We start from the raw sequence: 18,927 nt of genomic DNA on the forward strand, positions 1-18,927 counted from the left end.
CCACCGACCCCCACCCGGGCCTCACCCTAGGAAGACGATGATGAAGTCCAGCACGTTCCAGCCGCTGCGCAGGTAGGCATCCTGGTGGAACAGGAAGCCGTAGGCAATGATCTTCATGGCGGCCTCGATGGAGAAGACGATGAGGAAGAAGTACTCCAGCTTCTCCTGCGGGTGAGGTGGTCATCGCTCAGCTGCCCCCTGCTCCTCGGGCCACACCCCACAGCCTCTGCTCCTGGCGACCCCTGCCTGGATGCCCGGCCCCTGTTGCCAGCCCCTCCCTTTACCAGTGGTCCCAACACGGAAGTGACCTCTGACCTTTTCTATTCCTCTTTCCACTTGTTCTTAGCTTATCCCTGGCCAAAGTGTCCTACCTGTTTCTAGCTGGGTCTTTTGTTTGTGTGTTTGGGGCCATACCTGGGGCATGTGGAAGTTCCTGGGCCAGGAATGGAACCTGTGCCACAATAGTGACAATACCAGGTCCTTAGCCCACGGTATTGCCAGGGAGCTCCCTCTGGTTCAAGCTCTAGCTCGCCCACTAGAATATAGATTTCATGTGTGGGGGGGGGTTGTTCATTTTCTTTTCTTTTCTTTTTTTGCTTTTTCTTAGGGCCGCACCTGTGGCACATGAAAGTTCCCAGGCTAGGGGTTGAATTGGAGCTGCAGCTGCTGGCCTACACCACAGCCACAGCAACACCAGATGCCAGCTGCCTCTGTGACCTACACCACAGCTCACAGAACGCTGGATCCTTTACCCACTGAGTGAGGCCAGGGATCAAACCCACATCCTCATGGATACCAGTCAGGTTCATAACCTGCTGAACCACAACGGGAACTCCCAGTATTCATTTTCTCATGACTCTGCTTCCTGGGCCTAGAATTGAACGAATCAGTGAGCGGTCTGGGCAGTCCCCAAAGTGAAGGCCCCAGGGGGTTCCTGTTGGGCATCTTTTTTCTCCCTTGTCCTGAGGCCTGATGGGGGGAGGGGGTCCTTCAGGACTCCAGGTTGCCCTCCTGGCTGGTCAGGGTCTTAGCTTTCATTCATTTTTCTGTAACCTCCCCTGCCCAGCCCAACCACCCACCACACCGGCGGCCTGCAGCCAGCCATTTAAAGGGCACAGCACGATCACACAGGGTGGGGGAAGTTGGGGTACGTGGCGTGGAGGATGCCCTGCAGGTCAGAGGTCAAGGGTTTTGCTCAGTCCCCCTCCCCCACCCTTGCCAACTCCTCCAGGCTGTTTGCTGTGACCCAACTCTCTTGGTCACCCTGTCCCTGGCCCGGTCACCCTTCCTTCTCCTCTGGGCCCAGGAGAGAGAGCTATTTCTAAAGAAGCAGGTCACTCTGCCAGGGCTTCAGGCTGATGCCGCTGTCCTTGCAGCCATCAAGCCAGGCTCGCAGCTTCCAGGAGCGCTGTGCTGCCTGCCCCAGCCAGGCCTCCCTATGCCAGCCGGCCCCAGAAGGGGCTGCGGCCAAGAGCACATACAGAGAACAGAACCACGTCCTCCGGAGCTGAGCTGCGAGAACATCTGGGCCCCACACCCACAGCTGTGTCACCATCAGTCACCCACACCCACCCCAGGCCTCTCTGCCAGCGCCCTGCAAACTGCAAAGCCGCTACTTATCTGGGCCACCCCGCTAGTGATTTGGAAGGGACTCAACTTTTGCTTCTCTTTTTTTTGGTTGTTTTTTTTTTACTTCTCTTTTTTTATTTTGTTTTGTTTTTGTTTCTGTCTTTAGGGCCGCACCCGCAGCATCTGGAGGTTCCCAGGCTGGGGGTAGAATCGGAGCTGTAGCTGCCAGCCTGCACCACAGCCATAGCAATGCCAGATCTGATCCACGTCTGCGACCTACACCATAGCTCACAGCAACACCGGATCCTCATCCCACTGAGTGAAGCCAGGGATCGAACCCGCAACCTCATGGATACTAGTCAGACTCATTTCCACTGAGCCACGACAGGAACTCCTATTTTTCTGTCTAAGCAGATAGGTTTGGGAAGAAAGGAACCAGGTCCAAAATAACTCATTAATAGGGATGAGGACCCCAAAAACTCCCAGCTTGGTCTGCAGAGAATTTTCCTGAATTTCTGCTTCTAGACAGAGAGGAAAACAGAGGCATATGCAAACGAAGCCTGCTTTTCCCTAACCATGCCCCTAATTCCATCCCAAACTTTCTCCTTCCAGAAAACGATCATATGGGATATGACATTCCCATTGTGGCTCGGCAGGTTAAAAACCTGACTAGTATCCATGAAGATGCAGGTTTGATCCCTGGCCTCACTCAGTGGGTTAAGGATCCAGCGTTGCCACAAGCTATGGCCTAGGTCACAGACGTGGCTCAGATCCCCCGCTGCATGGCCATGGTGTAGGCCGGCTGCTGTAGATCCAATTCGACCCCTAGCCTGGGCACTGCCATATGCTGCGAGTGTGGCCCTAAAAGGAAAAAGAAAACAATCATGCAGGATTAAATGCAAAGCCGCACGGTCTACGAAGTGGCCCACGCAGGGACTGTGCCTGACCTGACACTAGGTGGGAACTGGGGGTCAATGGCTCTGTGGAAAGGCACTGCTAAGGGGGGTCCAGGAAGCTCCCTATTGGGAGTGGGGTGGGGGGTCCATTCCCCTACAGGGCAGGCTTTCTGAGAGTCAGACACAGCTTTAAGGTAAAGGAGCAGGGGAGTCAAGTCAGCATTTAAGTGTTCAAGTGGCTGCCACCCCGGCGCGAGGCAGCAGAAATGGGGGTGGGGGGAGGGAAAACAGGGCCCAAAATAGTTGCAGAGCTCACAGCCCCGGCGGCCAGCCCTGTGCCCGGGAGGGCTGCCTGCACCTGCCACTGCCTGTCCCGCTGCTGCCTGGCCCCCAGGGAGTTGTCAAGGGCCCTGGGCTACAGATGGGGTCACTCCGGTTCCGGGGGCCCCCAAGCTCCCCCACCCACCCTGGAGCACCTGGGGTTAGAGCACCTGCTGTGGGAGCCCTGGGTGTGCCCGTGGCCCGCGCCCGCCCTCAGGAGAGGCAGGGGTGTGTCCCTTCCTGCGTCATCATAGGAATGGTGCCATCCGTGTCACCTCAGGTGCAGCCTGTGCTGTCTACACTAGGGGGTTTACCAAGTCCTGCCCTGGATGCTCTGGGCAGCCCCTGGCATCCCTCCAAGATCCAAGCCATGAACTTGAAACCCCCCCCCCTTCCTCTGGCTGCCCCCCACCCGCAGGTGGACACAGGAGGCTTAGGGTGTAACGGTTCTCTCGGCAGCTCTGTTTCCTTGGGCAGCTCCAAAGTGTCCATGAATATCATCTGTAAAACTGAGATGACAGCTGCTCCCTGCAGAGTCGCCCGGGGGTCGGGGGGAGGCTGTCCTGTGGGGGTGTCTGCCTCGCCCGACCCCTCTGAGGCTCAGAAGTCCCAGCCTGTCTTCCCTCATTGCTCTGTCCGGGCCCCGCCACCCTTCGAGTCCAGGCCTTTCTGTGCCCTAATGTCCACTACATCCCTCTGGATTCTGCACCCCGCACCACTTGCCCCCAAACTCGCTGTCTGCTCCCCTGCCACCTCGGCCCCTGCTCTGTACAGACCCTACCACAGCCTGGCCCAAACCCTGTCTGGGGCCACACGACTCCCTGACCCCCTGGCCTGCCTACTGATGGTCCCAAGTGATGTCCTGGCTCTCCCGGTGTCCCTGTGTCCCTGTTCACAGCGGCCCCTCTGCCTGGACTGTCCCCAAGGCCCATGATCCATGCAGCCCTCTCATCTGCACAAATCCCTCTGACCCCACGAGGCAAGATCATCCTGGGCCCCGCCAACCCATAATGGTCCTGCTCCCTCAAACTGCAGCCTGCCTGAGACCATGAGGCCCAGCGAGGGGCCCCCATGGTTTCTCTGCCAGGCAGAAGAGGTGACACCCCCAATCAGCAAAGGGATTTGGGGAGGAGGCAAGGGTCACCCTCAGGTAGCTTTTTAGAGTTCCCATGGTGGTGCATGAGGGGAGGTTTTGTGGTTGGGACCCCCCCCCAACACACGCCAGGAAATTCTGGGTCTCCCTGGGCGTGGCTCCCCGACACCCCACTAAATACACCTAGGGCTCAGGGCTTCACCCTTGCTGTTCCCTCTGCCGGGAATGTCCTTCCCAGCCAGCCCCACAGCTATTGTCTTCTTTCTTTCAACCCCAACTCCAATGTCACTTTATCACCAAGACCCTCTGGACCCTCCTCCCCTCCCCCATAGGTTTTCTTCCCTGCTTCAGTTTTGTCAGCAGGTGTCACCGTTGGCCACACCCCGTCTCCCTCTTTGACTGCTGCCCTGACCTGACTGCACAGTCCAGAGCTTTTGCAGTGTCACCTGCGTCTCGAACACATGGCCACACGGGTATAGTGCCCCTGGTCCACTGTTGTCACACTGAGATGAGAAATGTGCAGACCCTGAGAAGGAGCATTTGGAAACCATCAGAGCGACGTGTCCCAACCTCTGGCACACGGTGGAGCAGAGACCAGCCTGGGCTCATGAAAGCCACAGGGCGAGGCCCCCTTGGCATAGGCAGTGCCCCCCTGCCCACCCATCGCCTGCTGCAATGGGGTCAGTCCTCACCTGGCTGAGATTTAAAAGTAACAAACTGGTCTTTCCTCACAGATCATCTGCAGAGCTCTGCTCTAAAGAACACAGTACTGGAGGAGTTCCCGTCATGGCTCAGTGGTTAATGAATCCGACTAGGAATTACAGGGTTGCGGGTTCGATCCCTGGCGTTGCTCAGTGGGTTAAGGATCTGGCAGCTCTAGAAAAGGCAAAAAGACAAAAAAAGAAAGAAAGAAAGAAAAAAGAACACAGTACTGCCTGGCACACAGTAGGTGCTTGAGTTTGTTGGCATCCCTATCGTGGTTCAGTGGAAACGAATCTGACTCGTATCCATGAGGACGCAGGTTCGATCCCTGGCCTCGCTCAGTGGGTTAAGGATCCGGCGTTGCCGTGAACTGTGGTGTAGGTCACAGACAAGGCTTGGATCCCATGTTGCTGTGGCTGTGGTGTAGGCCGGTGGCTACAGCTCCGATTCGACCCTTAGCCTAGGAACCTCTATATGCTGTGGGTGTGGCCCTAAAAAGACAAAAAAAAATTTAAATAAATAAAAGAAAAACTTAGTTGAATGAACAAACAAAGGAGAATACAATCTCTGCCACTGCTCACTTCAAAGGCAGGTGCCATCTCATGATCACTATTCCTGAAGAGAGATGGGAGACTCCAGGCTCTGACACCAGAGCCAGGGAGACAGTGCCTTGGGCTTCCTGATTTTTGTGGGGGGCCATGAGCCTGCCTGACTGTGAGGGGAGGGCTCCGATGCCAGCTCCCTGCAAGGAAGGTGCCTGATTACCAAACATCCGGCCCCAGACAGGCCTCTCACTGGGGCCCATGGTTAGCCCTGACCTATAGGCCTTGCACCTGCTCCTGGGGGCGTGGAAGCCAGATCCTCCCAAAGTCCTGGGCTGAAAAGAGCAGGCTTGGACCACGCCTCTCCCCCATCCTCCCATGGTCTCTATGTCCAGAGTCCATCCTGGCCCTGCAGGCCCCAGGCTCTGGGCGGAAACGGTGGGAGCGGGCTGGGCTCCCCTGCTCATCGGAGTCTTCCTGTCTAACCACACAGCCACCCCTGGCACTAAGGCCTGAAGGAGGCTGGCCTGGCAGCCCCTTGGAGGGCTGGGACCTGCCGAGGCCACAGAAAGACCCCAGTAGGCTGATCAGGGGTGGGCTTCAGGGGAGCCCCGGCTACTGCAGTCACGGGGCTGCGCCCCCTCCCAGCCTCGGGTCAAGGCACTGGGCTGGGGGGTTAGGGCATCTGACTCCTAGTTAACTCTTGAAGGCACATCCGCTTCAATGAACCAAACTGGATTTGACTGAGGGGGAGGGAAGCCAGTGCTTGTAGGGAACTCGGGCTGGGGGGGACGGGGGGGGGCACCGGGGGGTCCTCACAGCCAGTGCGCAGAGCCGGCCACTGCTGCTTTACTTTTTTTGTCTTTTTAGGGCCACACCTGCGGCATACAGAGGTTCCCAGGCTAGGGGTCCAATCGGAGCTGCAGCTGCTGGTCTACACCAGAGCCACAGCAATGCCAGATCCTTAACCCAGTGAGCAAGGCCAGGGATCAAACCCACATCCTCATGGATACTAGTGGGGTTCATAACCCACTGAGCCACAACGGGAACTCCCTGCTGCTGCTTTGTGATGCTTTTACAACCTCAGTGACTGTGCAGGACTCGGTGGGACGGGCCCCAAACACTTGTTTCCTAAAGTCCAACCATTATTAGAAGGAGGGATTGAAGAGAGGGGCCCTCTCACCAGCAAAACAGAGTCACCCCAGGGTTCAAGGGTCACGAGGGTAGCTCTGCCTTGGTCCTGCTTCGTCATAGCCCCCTGAGGAGGGGGCAGGGTCTGGGAGGGGCCCTGGCAACCCCCGAGAAATCAGGCTCCAGCCTTGCCAAGGCTTCCTGCTTCCTCAGCTTCACACAGAGATGGGGTTGGTGGCCCAGCAGAGCCCAGGAACTGGAACAATATGGCCTGGACCACGGTGGACGGGGGCCTACAGTCCTGCTCCTGGTCCTGCCTGAGCCCCGGGCCTGGGCACCACGTAGGGCAGCAATGCCCAGAGTGCAGGTGTCACCCACCACTGACGGTCCCTCCAGCCCAGAGGGATGCGGGCTCAGAACCCACAAAAAATATTTCTAGGAAAAACAGTGGTATTTCTTGGGCACCTCGGGGGTGGGTGGAGGGTCCTTCCTGCTCTGCTATTTTTGTACCTGAGGGAGCTGGGGCTCAGGGACGGCAGGGAGGGGTGAGACCCAGCCCATCTGCCCCGCAGTCAGTGGCATCCTGTGGCTGGACTGCCCACATGTGTCCAGGGCCCTGGCATCCATCTCCATGATTTCCTCAGCCTCCAGGTTTGGAAAGTGACACACGGGAGTGAGGGAAGTGGCTGTATTTATTCTGATGAACTCTCCCCCAAATGGACGGGTCTCCACAGGTCTCCCCGCCATCCTGCCTCCCCCTCCCCTTCCCACGTGGAGAGTCAGCTTGGTGGGGGGGGCGGGATCAGGTGCGCCTGGGCTGTCTACACAAGGGAGCCAGCAGGGCTGAGAGTAACTGAGGGGGGTGGTGACAGGCGAGGGGAAAGTGGGGCACCCCCGACCCCCCGCCACCGGGAAGAGGGAGGGAAACGGTACCATCTTGGGTAATCGTAGTAACAACAGCTCCAGTTCATTAAGCACCCACTTGTGTGCCAGGCACTGTTCTAGCCACAGACACGCACTGAATCCTCACAGGGAGCCTCCCTTTACAGACAAGGAACTGAAGCACAGAGGGTTCAGTAATTTCTCCAGGGTCGCACAGCTAAAGCAGAGCCGTGCCAGGAGGGCAGAAAGGGCACGCGGGGACAACTGGATGGGCTCCCCTGATCTTGCCCCAGCCCCAGGCCTGGCTCCCAGGGGCTCTGGGAGGGCAGAGAGGAAGCAGAAGGACCACCTATCAGCCAGGCTGGGCACCAGGCTGGACGCCCTCCAACATGAGCGTCCTGGAGGGCAGCCTGGTACTCGATCGGGTACAGAGGAGGGGCACAAAGTAGGGTGCGGAGGCTCACAGACTCAGGACACTTCGGGCCAAGGTCCAGGTCGGAGCCGCTTTGGCTGATTGAAGGCCCAAGACCCAACAGCTTGGGCCAAGGGCCCCAGGGCATCTGTGAAGCCTTGGCTCGTGCACTCTCTTGGGGTCCAACCTGTGCCTGGGGTGAGGGGTGCAGATGAAGGAGGGGAATGCAGCAGCCCCATGGTGGGACGGGGTAGGCTTTGAGCTGGCCTAGAAGCCAGGCTTTCCCTCTGTTTCACCAGACCGTTGTCTGGTGGCCTCGGCTTGGATGCTGGAGCCCTGCAGGTCTGGGTCCCTGAAGGGCCAGGCCGGAGGTGGGGTCCTTCCGAGGAGAGGCGGAGTGGGCTGCAGCCGCAGCAGGCACATTCCGAACCCTATAAAAAGACGGCAGCCCTGGATGCCAGAGGCTTAGGCGGCAGCAACCGGAGCCCCAGGAATGTGCAGGGGCCGCGGGGCTGAGGGCAGGAGCGCTTGGGGGGAGGGGAGGCGACCCAGGAGGGGCCACTGACCCGTCCAGTCCTGCAGCCTTGCCCCGTGCTCGCAGCACCAAGGCCTCCATGACCCGTGTTACCAAAAATCACCCAGAACTTGGAAATCAGTCACAGCGAGGGCGCCGTGCTCTTGTCACGTCTTATTGGAGCCTCTTGTAACAGGCCTGGCCCAGGAGTCTTGCTGTCTAGGGCAGGTTTCTCAGCCTTGGCCCCATCCCCACCCCAAGTTTCGGGTAGATGGTTCTTTGTTGGTGGCAGGGTGCTGTCCCGTGTACTCGCAGTGTGGTCCCTGGTCCCCGCCCACCGGACAGCAGCACCTGTGCCCACTCAGGACACAGGCTCCCCCCTCCAACGTCCAGACATTGCCAAATGGCCCTCCGCTCGCCCACCTGAAAGCCACTGGCCTGAGGGCTGGAGCTTTGTTTGACTCAGGATTCTGTCTTGTACAAAGACCGCCCCAGCGAACACACTTCTGTTCCCTGTAGGACCGTCCAGCTTTGTGTCTCACCTGGCAACCCGGGCCTATCAGTATTTCTCCAAGATCACAGACACCTATTTCTTGAATTCTCTTTGAACCAGCCCTACTGTCCTTGTTCTCTTATGCCTTGAATACACCTTTTTTTTTTTTTTTTTTTGGCCTTTTGAGGGCTGCACCTGCAGCATATGGAGGTTCTCAGGCTAGGGGGTCTAATCAGAGCTGTAGCCACCGCCCTACGCTGAAGCCAAAGCAATGCCAGATCCAAGCCACATCTGTGACCTACACCACAGCTCACGGCGATGCCGGATCCTTAGCCCACTGCGTGAGGTCAGGGATCGAACCTGCGTCCTCACGGATGTCTGTCAGATTTGTTTCCACTGAACCACGATGGGAACTCGTGAATAAACTTTTGACATATGTTTCTTCTATATATATATATTTTTTTTTTGGTCTTTTTGCCTTTTCTAGGGCTGTACCCACGGCATATAGAGGTTCCCAGCCCAGGGGTCGAATCGGAGCTGTAGCCACCGGCCTACACCACAGCCACAGCCACTCAGGATCTGAGCCGCGTCTGCAACCTACACCACAGCTCACGGCAACGCCGGATCCTTAACCCACTGAGAAAGGTCAGGGATAGAACCCGCAACCTCATGGTTCCTAGTTCGATTCGTTAACCACTGTGCCATGACGGGAACTCCTGTTCCTTTTATATTTTAACCAGAGTCTGTTTTTACTTTATGTTGGAGAGCACAGGGACAGATAAGGCAGCTAAAACAATCATTTCTAGCCCTTCCCAACAACTGGTAACTATTCTAGCCAGGCGGGCCCAGGCTAGAATGGAGACCCTCCCAAAGGTCTCCTTTAATTCAGGCAGGGGAACCCCTGGGAGCAGAGCTCCCTCAGGCCTCAGGGAGCAGATGGGCCTTCCGGGCCGCAGCTCGCCTTGCAGGGTCCTGGGCTGGACTGGGGGCCAGTGCCCTGCCTTCTGGTCTCGGCTTCTGGCCACCCTCGAACATCTCACAGCCCTTTCTCTGACCTCAGTGGCAGCTCAGAGTCTAGTCCATCTTCCTGCTTCTCGGACAAAGGGTTGCCCCTCCGTGACCTGTGTCCCCCTGCCTCCGCTCCGCTGGGAGGATGCTGGATGGGCTGCAGGCACCAATCCCACAGGCCTAAAGCAGCCTCCTCTCTTGGACCAGCGGGGTCCAGCCTAGAGGCACTGTTGGACTTCCGAGGTCCATTCTGGCCTCCACGTGCTCCATAATCGGGGGTGGGGTTTGGGGGAGCGGGGCCACAGTGGGGGGCTGGGACTTGCTGGCCTGGGACTCCCCCTGAACCACTCCCCAGGGAAGCAGAAACCACGCATCTCCTGTGTCCCCTTCTGATGTCCAGGGAGCCACATCCAGTGCCCCAGCAGGGGTGCAGGTCTGCCCACGGAGCCCAGTGGGCATGTCCAGTGACTTAACCTCACTGTGCCTGAGCTTTGCCATCTGTGAAAATGAGAAACGTAACTGTGCTGCCCGGGGGGCTGTGAGGAGCCCTAAATGCGAAAAGGTATGGGAAGCATCAGAGTCGTGCTGCCACACGGCAGGTGCCCAACAGATGGGGATGAAGATGATGAAGATGATGATGATTGGCTGGGGGATGGGGGCAGGGGTCCAGGAAAGCCATTCTGCAAAGTCGGAGGTTGGAAGGAGAAAAGAAGGGTTTGTGAGGAGTTCCCGTTATGGCTCAGTGGTTAAGGAATCCGACTAGGAACCATGAGGTTGTGGGTTCAATCCCTGGCCTTGCTCAGTGGGTTAAGGATCCGGCGTTGCCATGAGCTGTGGTGTAGGTTGCAGATGCGGCTCGGATCCCACCTTGCTGTGGCTCTGGTGTAGGCCGGCGGCTACAGCTCCAATTGGACCCCTAGCCTGGGAATCTCCATATGCTGCAGGAGCGGCCCTAGAAAAGGCAAATAGACAAAAAAAAAAAAAAAGGGGGGGGGTTGTGAAATTGGGGACAGATGGTGAGTGGGAAGAAGAGGAATTCTTTTGTCTGAAATAACCCTCCGGTCATAGCTGTTAGGGGTTACTCCTTTGACTCTAGCACAACCTAGGGTCTCTGTGACCGGGACTTTGCGGCTGGGGCCCCCTCGCCGAGACACTGTGTCACCCGCACCGTAAAGTTCCCCTGTGTCACTAGATCAGGCAGCACAACTGAACAAGGTCTCAACTCATCTAGGAAATTCTCTCAAGTTTACTGTTAGCCGCATCATACAAATGAGGGAACAGAGGGCACAGAGAAGTTAAGTAACTGGCCCAAGATCACACAGCTGTAGCTCCAGAACCCACTTTCTGAGCCACCCTCTGCTTCTCCAGCCCAGCTGATTCAGGGTCCACGTCCCCGCCACCAGGATGACACAGCCGTCCTCTGACCCATGACATCTCCCAGGATGCCTGGCCCTTGCTGAGCCTCAGTTTCCCCTTGTGTTCTGACCCTGGGCTTCCCACTGACACAGAGTAGGCAGAGTCAGGGAGCCCCTGCTGCTCAGTCCATCGGCCTCAGTGAGCACTGAGCAGGGAGGAAGGGAGCAGGAGAGAAAGCCCCCAGGGGGCCCGGCCGTCCAGGGGAGTTTGTTCCCAGGACAGGTGTCAGGTGTCCCTCCAAGGAGCGGGGGGTGCCAGCCTTGGGTCTGCACACAAGGCCACGGCTCTGCACCCCAGACCGTGGATCTGCACACGAGGCCACCGTGGGAAGTCTTTCTTGCCCCAGACCACCCCTCCCTCACCCCAGCGAGGTTGGAGTCACTCAAAGCAAGGAAACTTCCATCATCTGACACTCAGACCTGCAAGTTCACCTGTGCCGCTGGGCGACCGCACTCTGTCCCTGCTCCCAGCCCAGCCTATTCCTTCCCCAGGGATGCCTGTCTCAGCAGGTAAGTCATACCACCACCTACGCCATCCCCCACTCTGGAACCCGAGTGTCATCCTTGTCTTCTTCCTCCCCTCCCCCACGCTCCGTCCCCACCTTTCAGGCTCCCAGTGCATGGGTCCCCTGGGGGCACCCACATCTCCATCTTCACCCGAGGCCGCGGTTCCACTGGACACTCTCGGGGCCTACTCACCACCTCTCTGCTTCCCATCCCGCCCCCACCCCAACCCTCGCCCTACGTGGCGGCCGAGAGACCCTCCAAATCCCAGTTCATGTCCCTGTCCTACCCCTAGCCCTCCGCACACCCACAGTCTGGAACCCTCTTCCCTCGGGGCTACTGCAGCCTCCACTTCACGCCCAGTCCTCAGACCGTACCTGCTCCAGAAGTAACACCGAGCCCCTGGATGGGGGGGGGGGGCTGGACTCTGCAGAGCCACCTCTGAATGGGCGGTGGTACTGTCAGCCCAGGGTGGGGACAGCTGTCCTGACATCAAAGAGCACATGGGCCAGCCTGACCCTCCCTGCCAGGTGGCCCAGGGCCCCAGGGTGCCGGAGAGGGCTGGGCAGGGGGCAGAAGGCAGGACGTGAGTGAGCCGTGGCACCAAGCTCCTGGTCCAAGCACGTGGTCCCTGTTGGACTTTGCTTACAGATCATGGACTAAAGATGAAAGGATCAGCTGTTTCACTACCACGGGAGTTCCCATCATGGCTCTGTGGTTAACAAACCCGCCTAGGATCCATGAGGATGTGGGTTCGATCCCTGGCCTCGCTCAGTGGGTTAAGGATCCAGCGTTACCACGGGCTGTGGTGTAGGTTGAAGATGTGGCTGGGATCTGGCGTGGCTGTGGCTGTGGTGTAGGCTGGCGCCTGTAGATCCAATTTGACCCCCAGCCTTGGAACTTCCACATGCTGTGGGTGAAGCCCTGAAAAGCAAGACAAAAAAAAAAAGATGTTTCAATACCATGACCATAGAGCGTGACCCCCGAGCGAGCGTGGGCCCCTGGGGGACCATGCAGAGCACATCTGCCCTCACCTCTAGGCTCACGTCAAGCACGCGGTGCTCTGGGAAGCCTCCCTGCCCCCATGTCTCGCTCAGTTCCCCTCCAGGACCCTGTCCCCAGGCCCCCAAACCTTGCCCACTTGCACTGTCACCACTCATTTGATTGAATCAGACTCTTCAGGGAAGGGGGTCGGGGCTACGTCTGGTTCACGAGTGTGTCCCCTGAATGTGCCAGTGAGGTAATAGGCCCTCAATCAATATTTGTTAAATGAATAAGAAAGAACGTTCTTGAAGAGTGTAAGCTTGGGCCTCCCTTCTCCTCGCCACAGTTATGTTGGGTGCCTGGGGGTGGGTCCCCTGACCTTTCTCAGATGCCCACAAAGCGGCCAGTTGGGCGAGGAAGAAAGACCCCCATCTCCTTCCTCCTGTTCTAACTGCCCCCACGTCCCTCTTGTTGGCTTTTGTGGAGATGAACTTGGCAAGTGGGAGCGGGCTGTGTGACCTTGAGCATCGCCTGCCCTCTCTGGGCTTCACAGCAAAGGGTCCCTCACTGACTAGCCATAGCCTGCCCAGCTCTGACTTCGACGTGAAGGTCGTTGCTTTGGGCAGGCTTCCGGACCAGTTTATCTCCACCAGGAGCTCATCACCCTATCTCAACAAGCTCTACAACTTTCCCCCGGCTCTGTAACTCAGCCCACAGGCTAAAGGCAAGCGCGCAGCACCGAGCATTTTAGGGCAGCCATTTTGTTTCAAGATGGAAACACACCCGCTAAGGTAGGACTTCAACATCCTCCAGGAAGGTAGTTTCTTCCCAATGTCTTTAATTTCTTAAGGGGCTGAAATGGATCCAAGCCCCCCCCCCCCTGATGTGAGCTCCTGAAGGGTGGGGTGGACCCAAGGCCTCCTGGACCCCAGAGCAGAGGGAAGTGAGCCAGCCTTGCCTTGCAGGGCCCAAGCCCCCTAGGTGTGTGTGTGGGGAGGGTTTCCACTCTAGCTTTTCCAGGTGGAGCCAAGCCCACGATTAGACCCCCAGCCTCTCACCAACTCAAAACAGATTTCCATGGAAAGCAGCAGAAAGCAGAGGCAGAGGTAAAGGCCATCTTTTAGGCCCGGGACGCTCCCTGATGGGCCCCCTTTCTCCCCACCCCGCAGAGCGAGTGCAGGAAAAGTCTGCACAAGTGCCAGGGCCACCGTCCTGCCCTCCCTGTCCCCGCCGAGAGCCTGGGACCACGTCTCCAGGAGCTTCCCAGGAGCCCTGGTGCTGTGTCCACACAGGCAGCACAGCGGATCCAGGCCAGGTCCGAAAACCCAGGGCCTGTGTCTGAGGCCTTAGCAGAAGATGTGAAAGTGGGGAGGCTCTGGACAGGGTACCCAGACTCCCCGAGCCTCAGTTTCTTTGTCTTGAAATGGGTCTAATAGACAATATAGATGATATGTGTCTAAAAGAAATATTAGGACAAAACTTGGCATCTAATAAGCCCTTAATACATATCAAGCACTTTATCATTCTCTAGCTCTCAGGTAAGCACGTCTTTTATCTCCTGCAGCCCTCATTTTCTCATCCACAAAGCGGCATGAGATGGGAGGGGCAGGGCCACCTGATTCTGGAAAAGCCCTTCCAGCTGTGGCATCGGATGTGGTCTTGGCCACGAGGTGAGACATGGTTATAACCCACGTGCTCTCGGAGATGCCTCCAGCAAACTCAACTCGAAAGGCAAGCTCCGTGGCAAACAGCATCTTCCCGATTATCACCAAGGAAGAGACGGCGGCGTTCAGCCCCCAGAACCGATCTGACTAAGCCTCACTGTCCGCATCTGTCAAATGGGACTGCTTTAGGGGCTGTGGACAGGATGGCCGCGCTTCCTCGCTCAGTGCTGACTGCTGAGATGACAGAACCCAGCCCAGGCAGGTTTACCCTGCAAAGCTTTGCATCAGCTCTGCAGGCGGTGGGGACACGGGCTTGTATCATCTGGGGGCTGAAGCTCGAGCCTCACCCAGCGGGCATAGCAGGCCGGCAGGGCAGACCCCTCTTACCAGGCCAAGGTTCAGGGCGTTATTGTCATCCTCGGGCATGGGCAGATACACGGCCAGGGCCACACAGTTGGCAAAGATGGTGAGTAAGATGATGGTCTCGAAGGGTCTGGCAAAGGGTTAAGGAGCACCCTCGAGGGAGGCGTGGGATTGAGGGGTTAAGGGGAAGAGTGCGCTGGGAGTCTGTCTGGACCGACCACAGGGCCAGGCTGACGGGCCCACAGTGCCGTCCTGCAGGGCACAAATCGGGCCAGCCTCCCTCTCATCCAGAACAGGGAGCACCCACTGAGATGCTCTGGGACCACGAAGCTCTGGGTCCTGGCTGGGGGCTGCTCAGCTTCAAGGGCCAGGGGGTCCTAACCCTCCCTTCTCAGCACCTGCCCCCCCCATGGCCCCCTCCCCAGCCCACTGCTACTCTCCCCATCCCCGAGGAGCCATGGCCAGACAACCAAAGGTCCCTTGGAGAAACAGTATGGGAGGCCCCTGAGCTGCTGAGGGCTGAGTGAGCACCCACGGGGCAGGACTGCACAGCCCGAGGAGGGCATGGGAACCTGGCATCAGCGCCCCCAGAGCCAAGCAGCCACACACATAGGCCTCTGTCCGCCGTTTCCAGGGGCACCCCCTGGCTCCCTGGATTTGCTGGTGAGCAGCACAGCCCCCAGGGCGCTGACCATTGCAAGGCTGGTGTCAGGGAGCTGAGGGGGAGAAGCGGGGGGCTGTCTGTGAGTGGTTGCAGGGCACTCTGTGTAGACAGCTTGAGGGTAAACTCCATTCTCTTCCCAGCCACCTTCCTCTCGGGTTTGAAGAGAGGGGCCTCGGGAGAGGAGAGAAGATGTAGGCAAGAGATGAAGATGAGGGGACAGCAGGAGGACCTGGGGCCACGCCCAGTGCGGGGAGCAGCACCAACTCTGACCCCTACTTTCCAGCCCAGTCCTGGTCCCCCAGTTCCCATGTTCTGTTTCTTCAAGGGAACAGCTGGTGGGAGCCCGGTCTTCCAAAACCCTTCAGAAATATTTCAAATATTCCTGCCTGCTCTCTCAGACCCACTGGAGAGGCCCTTGGCCCCTCTCCTTCCTCCCTTCCCCAAATAAGCCAGAAATTTCCATCATTCTTCCTCTCAGAGCAAATGTCTGCACAGAATGGAATTCTGGTCCCTGGGCCCGGGGGCGGTAAGGCCCAGCCGGGCCTGCTGTTCACGGCAGAGTTTGGTTCAAACTCATCTCTCCTCCCCCGCTGAGACCCCTCCCCACCTCACTTGACTCTCACCCCCTCCCGTGTGGGAGGGGCGGTGGAAGGGATTTTCCCACAGGCTCACTGTTCCCCCCCCCCTCCCACATCACAGGGAGCTGCATGGAGCCCATGACTTGGGGACTGGGCTCAGCTTCCAGCAGCCCATTGAAACATCCAGCACCTTCCAGAGACTCTGCACAGGCGGCTCCCAGGGCCTGGGCCTCACCCTCAGCCCCTGGAAGCCCCATCAGTTCCACCACCTCCGTGGAGGACTTCCTTCCCCAGGCTCCTGACTCTGTCTCGGCCACCTCCTGGCCCCAAAGACTGAGACCTGGGACCACTCTCCCCCCACCCCCGACACCCCCAGGACACACTCTCTCTCCCCGTGGCCCCGCAGCCCTAAAGGATACTTCCATTCCACGATGCTTATGCAGGCCTTCCGCACTGGGTTCTCAAGGGTCAGGCAGAACAAGGCCCGGGGTGGCCTGGGCAGGACCTCGGGAAGAGGCTTCTTAGGCTGTTTCTTCCTCTGGCCCTCGTCCTGGGGTGAAGATGGCTCCATGGTTCCCAGCAGGCTCGCTCTCTCGGCTCACCCACCACTGCCCTCTCCTCCCTGCGTCCCGTCCGTCCGTCCGGTGCCCCCGCCTTGGGGACTGGGCGGCTGAGCCCGCTGGGGAGACTGCCCTGCTGAGCCAGCCGGGCGGGGCGGGGAGCGTGCTCCCTGCTCCCAGGGAGTAAAATTAGCCTCCGCTGGCTCCCTGCTGCCCAGCCTGAGCTCCTGCGGCCAGGCAGCTGTCATCCTCCCCAGCCCAGCCAGTGACATCCCAGAGTGTCCCCAAGGAGGCTGGGGGTGGGGGGGACTCACACATGGGCCTGGGTTGGGACAGAGGGAGACAGGATGTGAGGTTCAAGGGTGGGGCGCTTGAGAGTTCACAAAGCGACATGGAGCCTGAAGCTTCAGGCTGTCTTCTTGCTGGCAAGATTAATCATTCCCCACTCACACCCCCAGGACACTGTCCAGAAAAGGAGCTGGTGGCCCAGCTCTGTAGGCGTCCCCAGCTCATCCTCTCATCTCTACCTGTAGCCACCAGGTGGAGACCCTCCCACCCTGACCGCCCCACCCCATGCATTGAGTGGGAGTTCCCTGAGTCTGCACACCTAGGGTGCAGCCCCTCACGGGCCCTTTTTCCCCCACTCCCAACTGTGCAAGGGGCAGGTGTCTAACTCTGGGACTCTGTCCCCTCCCAGCCCTTCTGCTGGCATGCTCTAAGCTCTCCGTAAATGTTAGTTGAATGCAGGAGCTAACAGAACACCCCATACCCGCTGGAGGCAAGTACTCTAGGCAGTGTCGGCATGAAAAAGGGGCGCAGGGGGAAGGGAGGGTGGACAGGGACCCAGGAATCACAAAACTCCACACCTGTCTTTATTCAGCCCCTTGGTGCAAACACAGCGCCAATATGTCCATGTGGTCCCCACGCCCACAGAGTAGTCTGGGGGTGAGGGGGACGCAGTCCTTTCCTAGCCCGGGTGGGGGGAGGAAAAGGCCACACTGGGGGTGGGTATTGGGGTGATAACATCCTCCATGAAGGAAGCAGGAGAGAGAGCACCATTGGCGCACTCGTTCTGCCTCCTCCGGAGTCTCTGGCTGGATCTGGGCTGAATGCACGCTGTCCCTGGCCTGCACCTCACCCTCCAGGCTCCTCTGGGGGCGGGGGGTGGCAAGCAAGCTCCCAAAGAGGACGCTGGTATTGGAGGCCATCTCCCGGAGAGCCGGGGCATGACGTCCGCACCAAAGCAGGCCCGCTTCCTGGGGACTCGCAGGCGCAGGGCTGAGCCCGTGGCCCCCAAGGACGGAGCAAGGCCCTCACAGCCGGTGTACACTACAGGAACTGGGACAACAGGAACTGGGCTGACGCCAAGCCAGGGCCCAGGCTGGACCGGGCGCAGCAGCACGCACCGAGCTTCCCCACCCCGCCGGCCGCTCTGGCCACTCTGGCCTCTGTCGTGCCCTCGCCCCGCCCCCCGCCCTGCACTGCCACTCCAGCTGAAAGGGACGGGGACGGGGTGGCGGTGGCAGAAGGAGGGTGTTGCAGACAAGGAATCGCCTCAGGGCAGGGGGCCCTCGCACCCCGTGCCCGGCGGAGCGCCAGCTCGGTCAGTGGCTGCATTCCTCCGACTCAAAGAGGGGCGAGGAGGAGCAGCAGGTGGGCTCGGAAGAGTCGGGCTCCCGGGCCGGGGGCGCCGGGGGCTCACGGGGGCCGTCGGGGGCAGCGCTCAGCAGCTCCTGCAGGTACTTGATGTAGCGGATGGCCGCGCGCAGGGTCTCCACCTTGCTGAGTCGCTTCTCGGCCAGGGCGCCAGGGAGGTGGCCGCGGAGGCGCGCGTAGCCCTCGTTGACGCAGCGGACGCGCTGGCGCTCGCGCTCGTTGCGCTTCTGGATGAAGGCGGGCTCGAAGGGGTAGTCACAGACGCCCAGGGCGCCGGGGAAGGGCGTGCAGGGGAACACGCCCGCGTAGGCGTCGCAGTAGGGCGGCTCGGGGGCGCCCGGGTACAGCAGGAAGGGCACCGCGCCCAGCGGCTCGGCGCGGGGTAGGGGCGCGGGCCGGGGAGGGGGCCTGATGCCCAGCGGCAGGCAGCCAGGGGGCGCCGCGGGCCGGCGGTCCACCAGCGCCCGGCCGAAGTCGTCGTTCATGACGCCGCGCGGAGCCGGACCCGGAGCGACCCCCCCCCAATCGCCCCCACTCGGGGTCTGCGCGCCCTGACCGCGAGCGAGTCACATCGCCAACCGCAGCTCCGGGCGCCGGGACTGGTCAGGGCTTCTTTTCGCTCTGCGGGGAGGCGGCCGAGGTCCCCCTAACGCGAGCCATCGCGAGCCTTCCCGGGGCACCAAGCCCGTGGCTCCAGCGGGGCCCGCGCCTGGGTCCTGGTCCTCGCGGCCCTTGGGATCCTGGCCTGCTAAAGAGGAGAGTGAAGGTATCAATTAGGAAAGGCTCCATTCTGCCCCCCACTCCCCACACAATTGTAAACATCATGGGGGGGGGGCGGCTGCTGAAGAGGATCCACTCCTGCCGAGCGGGATTCAAACCCAGAGCTCACCCCTTAATGCTTGGCTGACCTCTTGAGCCATGCCCCCAGTTTCCACATATGGAGATAATGAAAGCATCCCTCCCAGGAGGTTAATAA

General features: G+C 59.4%; 2 protein-coding genes across 2 annotated transcripts in view; both read right to left on the bottom strand.

The window, feature by feature from the left end:
* CACNA1S (calcium voltage-gated channel subunit alpha1 S) overlaps nucleotides 1-16,458 on the bottom strand; it is a 64,868-nt gene extending 48,410 nt beyond the window's left edge. The window contains 3 exon segments of the mRNA XM_047755042.1: nucleotides 26-165; nucleotides 14,518-14,623; nucleotides 16,155-16,458. Of these exon segments, the coding sequence (XP_047610998.1) occupies nucleotides 26-165; nucleotides 14,518-14,623; nucleotides 16,155-16,306 (398 nt within the window). The 5' untranslated portion in view covers nucleotides 16,307-16,458.
* A 1,325-nt stretch (nucleotides 16,459-17,783) lies between these two features.
* ASCL5 (achaete-scute family bHLH transcription factor 5) lies at nucleotides 17,784-18,436 on the bottom strand. The gene has a single exon (XM_047754501.1). It carries the CDS (start codon nucleotides 18,434-18,436, stop codon nucleotides 17,900-17,902), a length of 537 nt encoding a protein of 178 aa, XP_047610457.1. The 3' UTR covers nucleotides 17,784-17,899.
* Nucleotides 18,437-18,927: the final 491 nt, after the last annotated feature.

The sequence above is a fragment of the Phacochoerus africanus genome, chromosome 12 (assembly GCF_016906955.1).
Source record: "Phacochoerus africanus isolate WHEZ1 chromosome 12, ROS_Pafr_v1, whole genome shotgun sequence".
Classification (NCBI taxonomy): Eukaryota; Metazoa; Chordata; class Mammalia; order Artiodactyla; family Suidae; genus Phacochoerus; species Phacochoerus africanus.

Coding starts and splice junctions, on each gene's coding strand:
- ASCL5 (XM_047754501.1), bottom strand. CDS start 18,436: ATGAACGACGACTTCGGCCGGGCGCTGGTGGACCGCCGGCCCGCGGCG.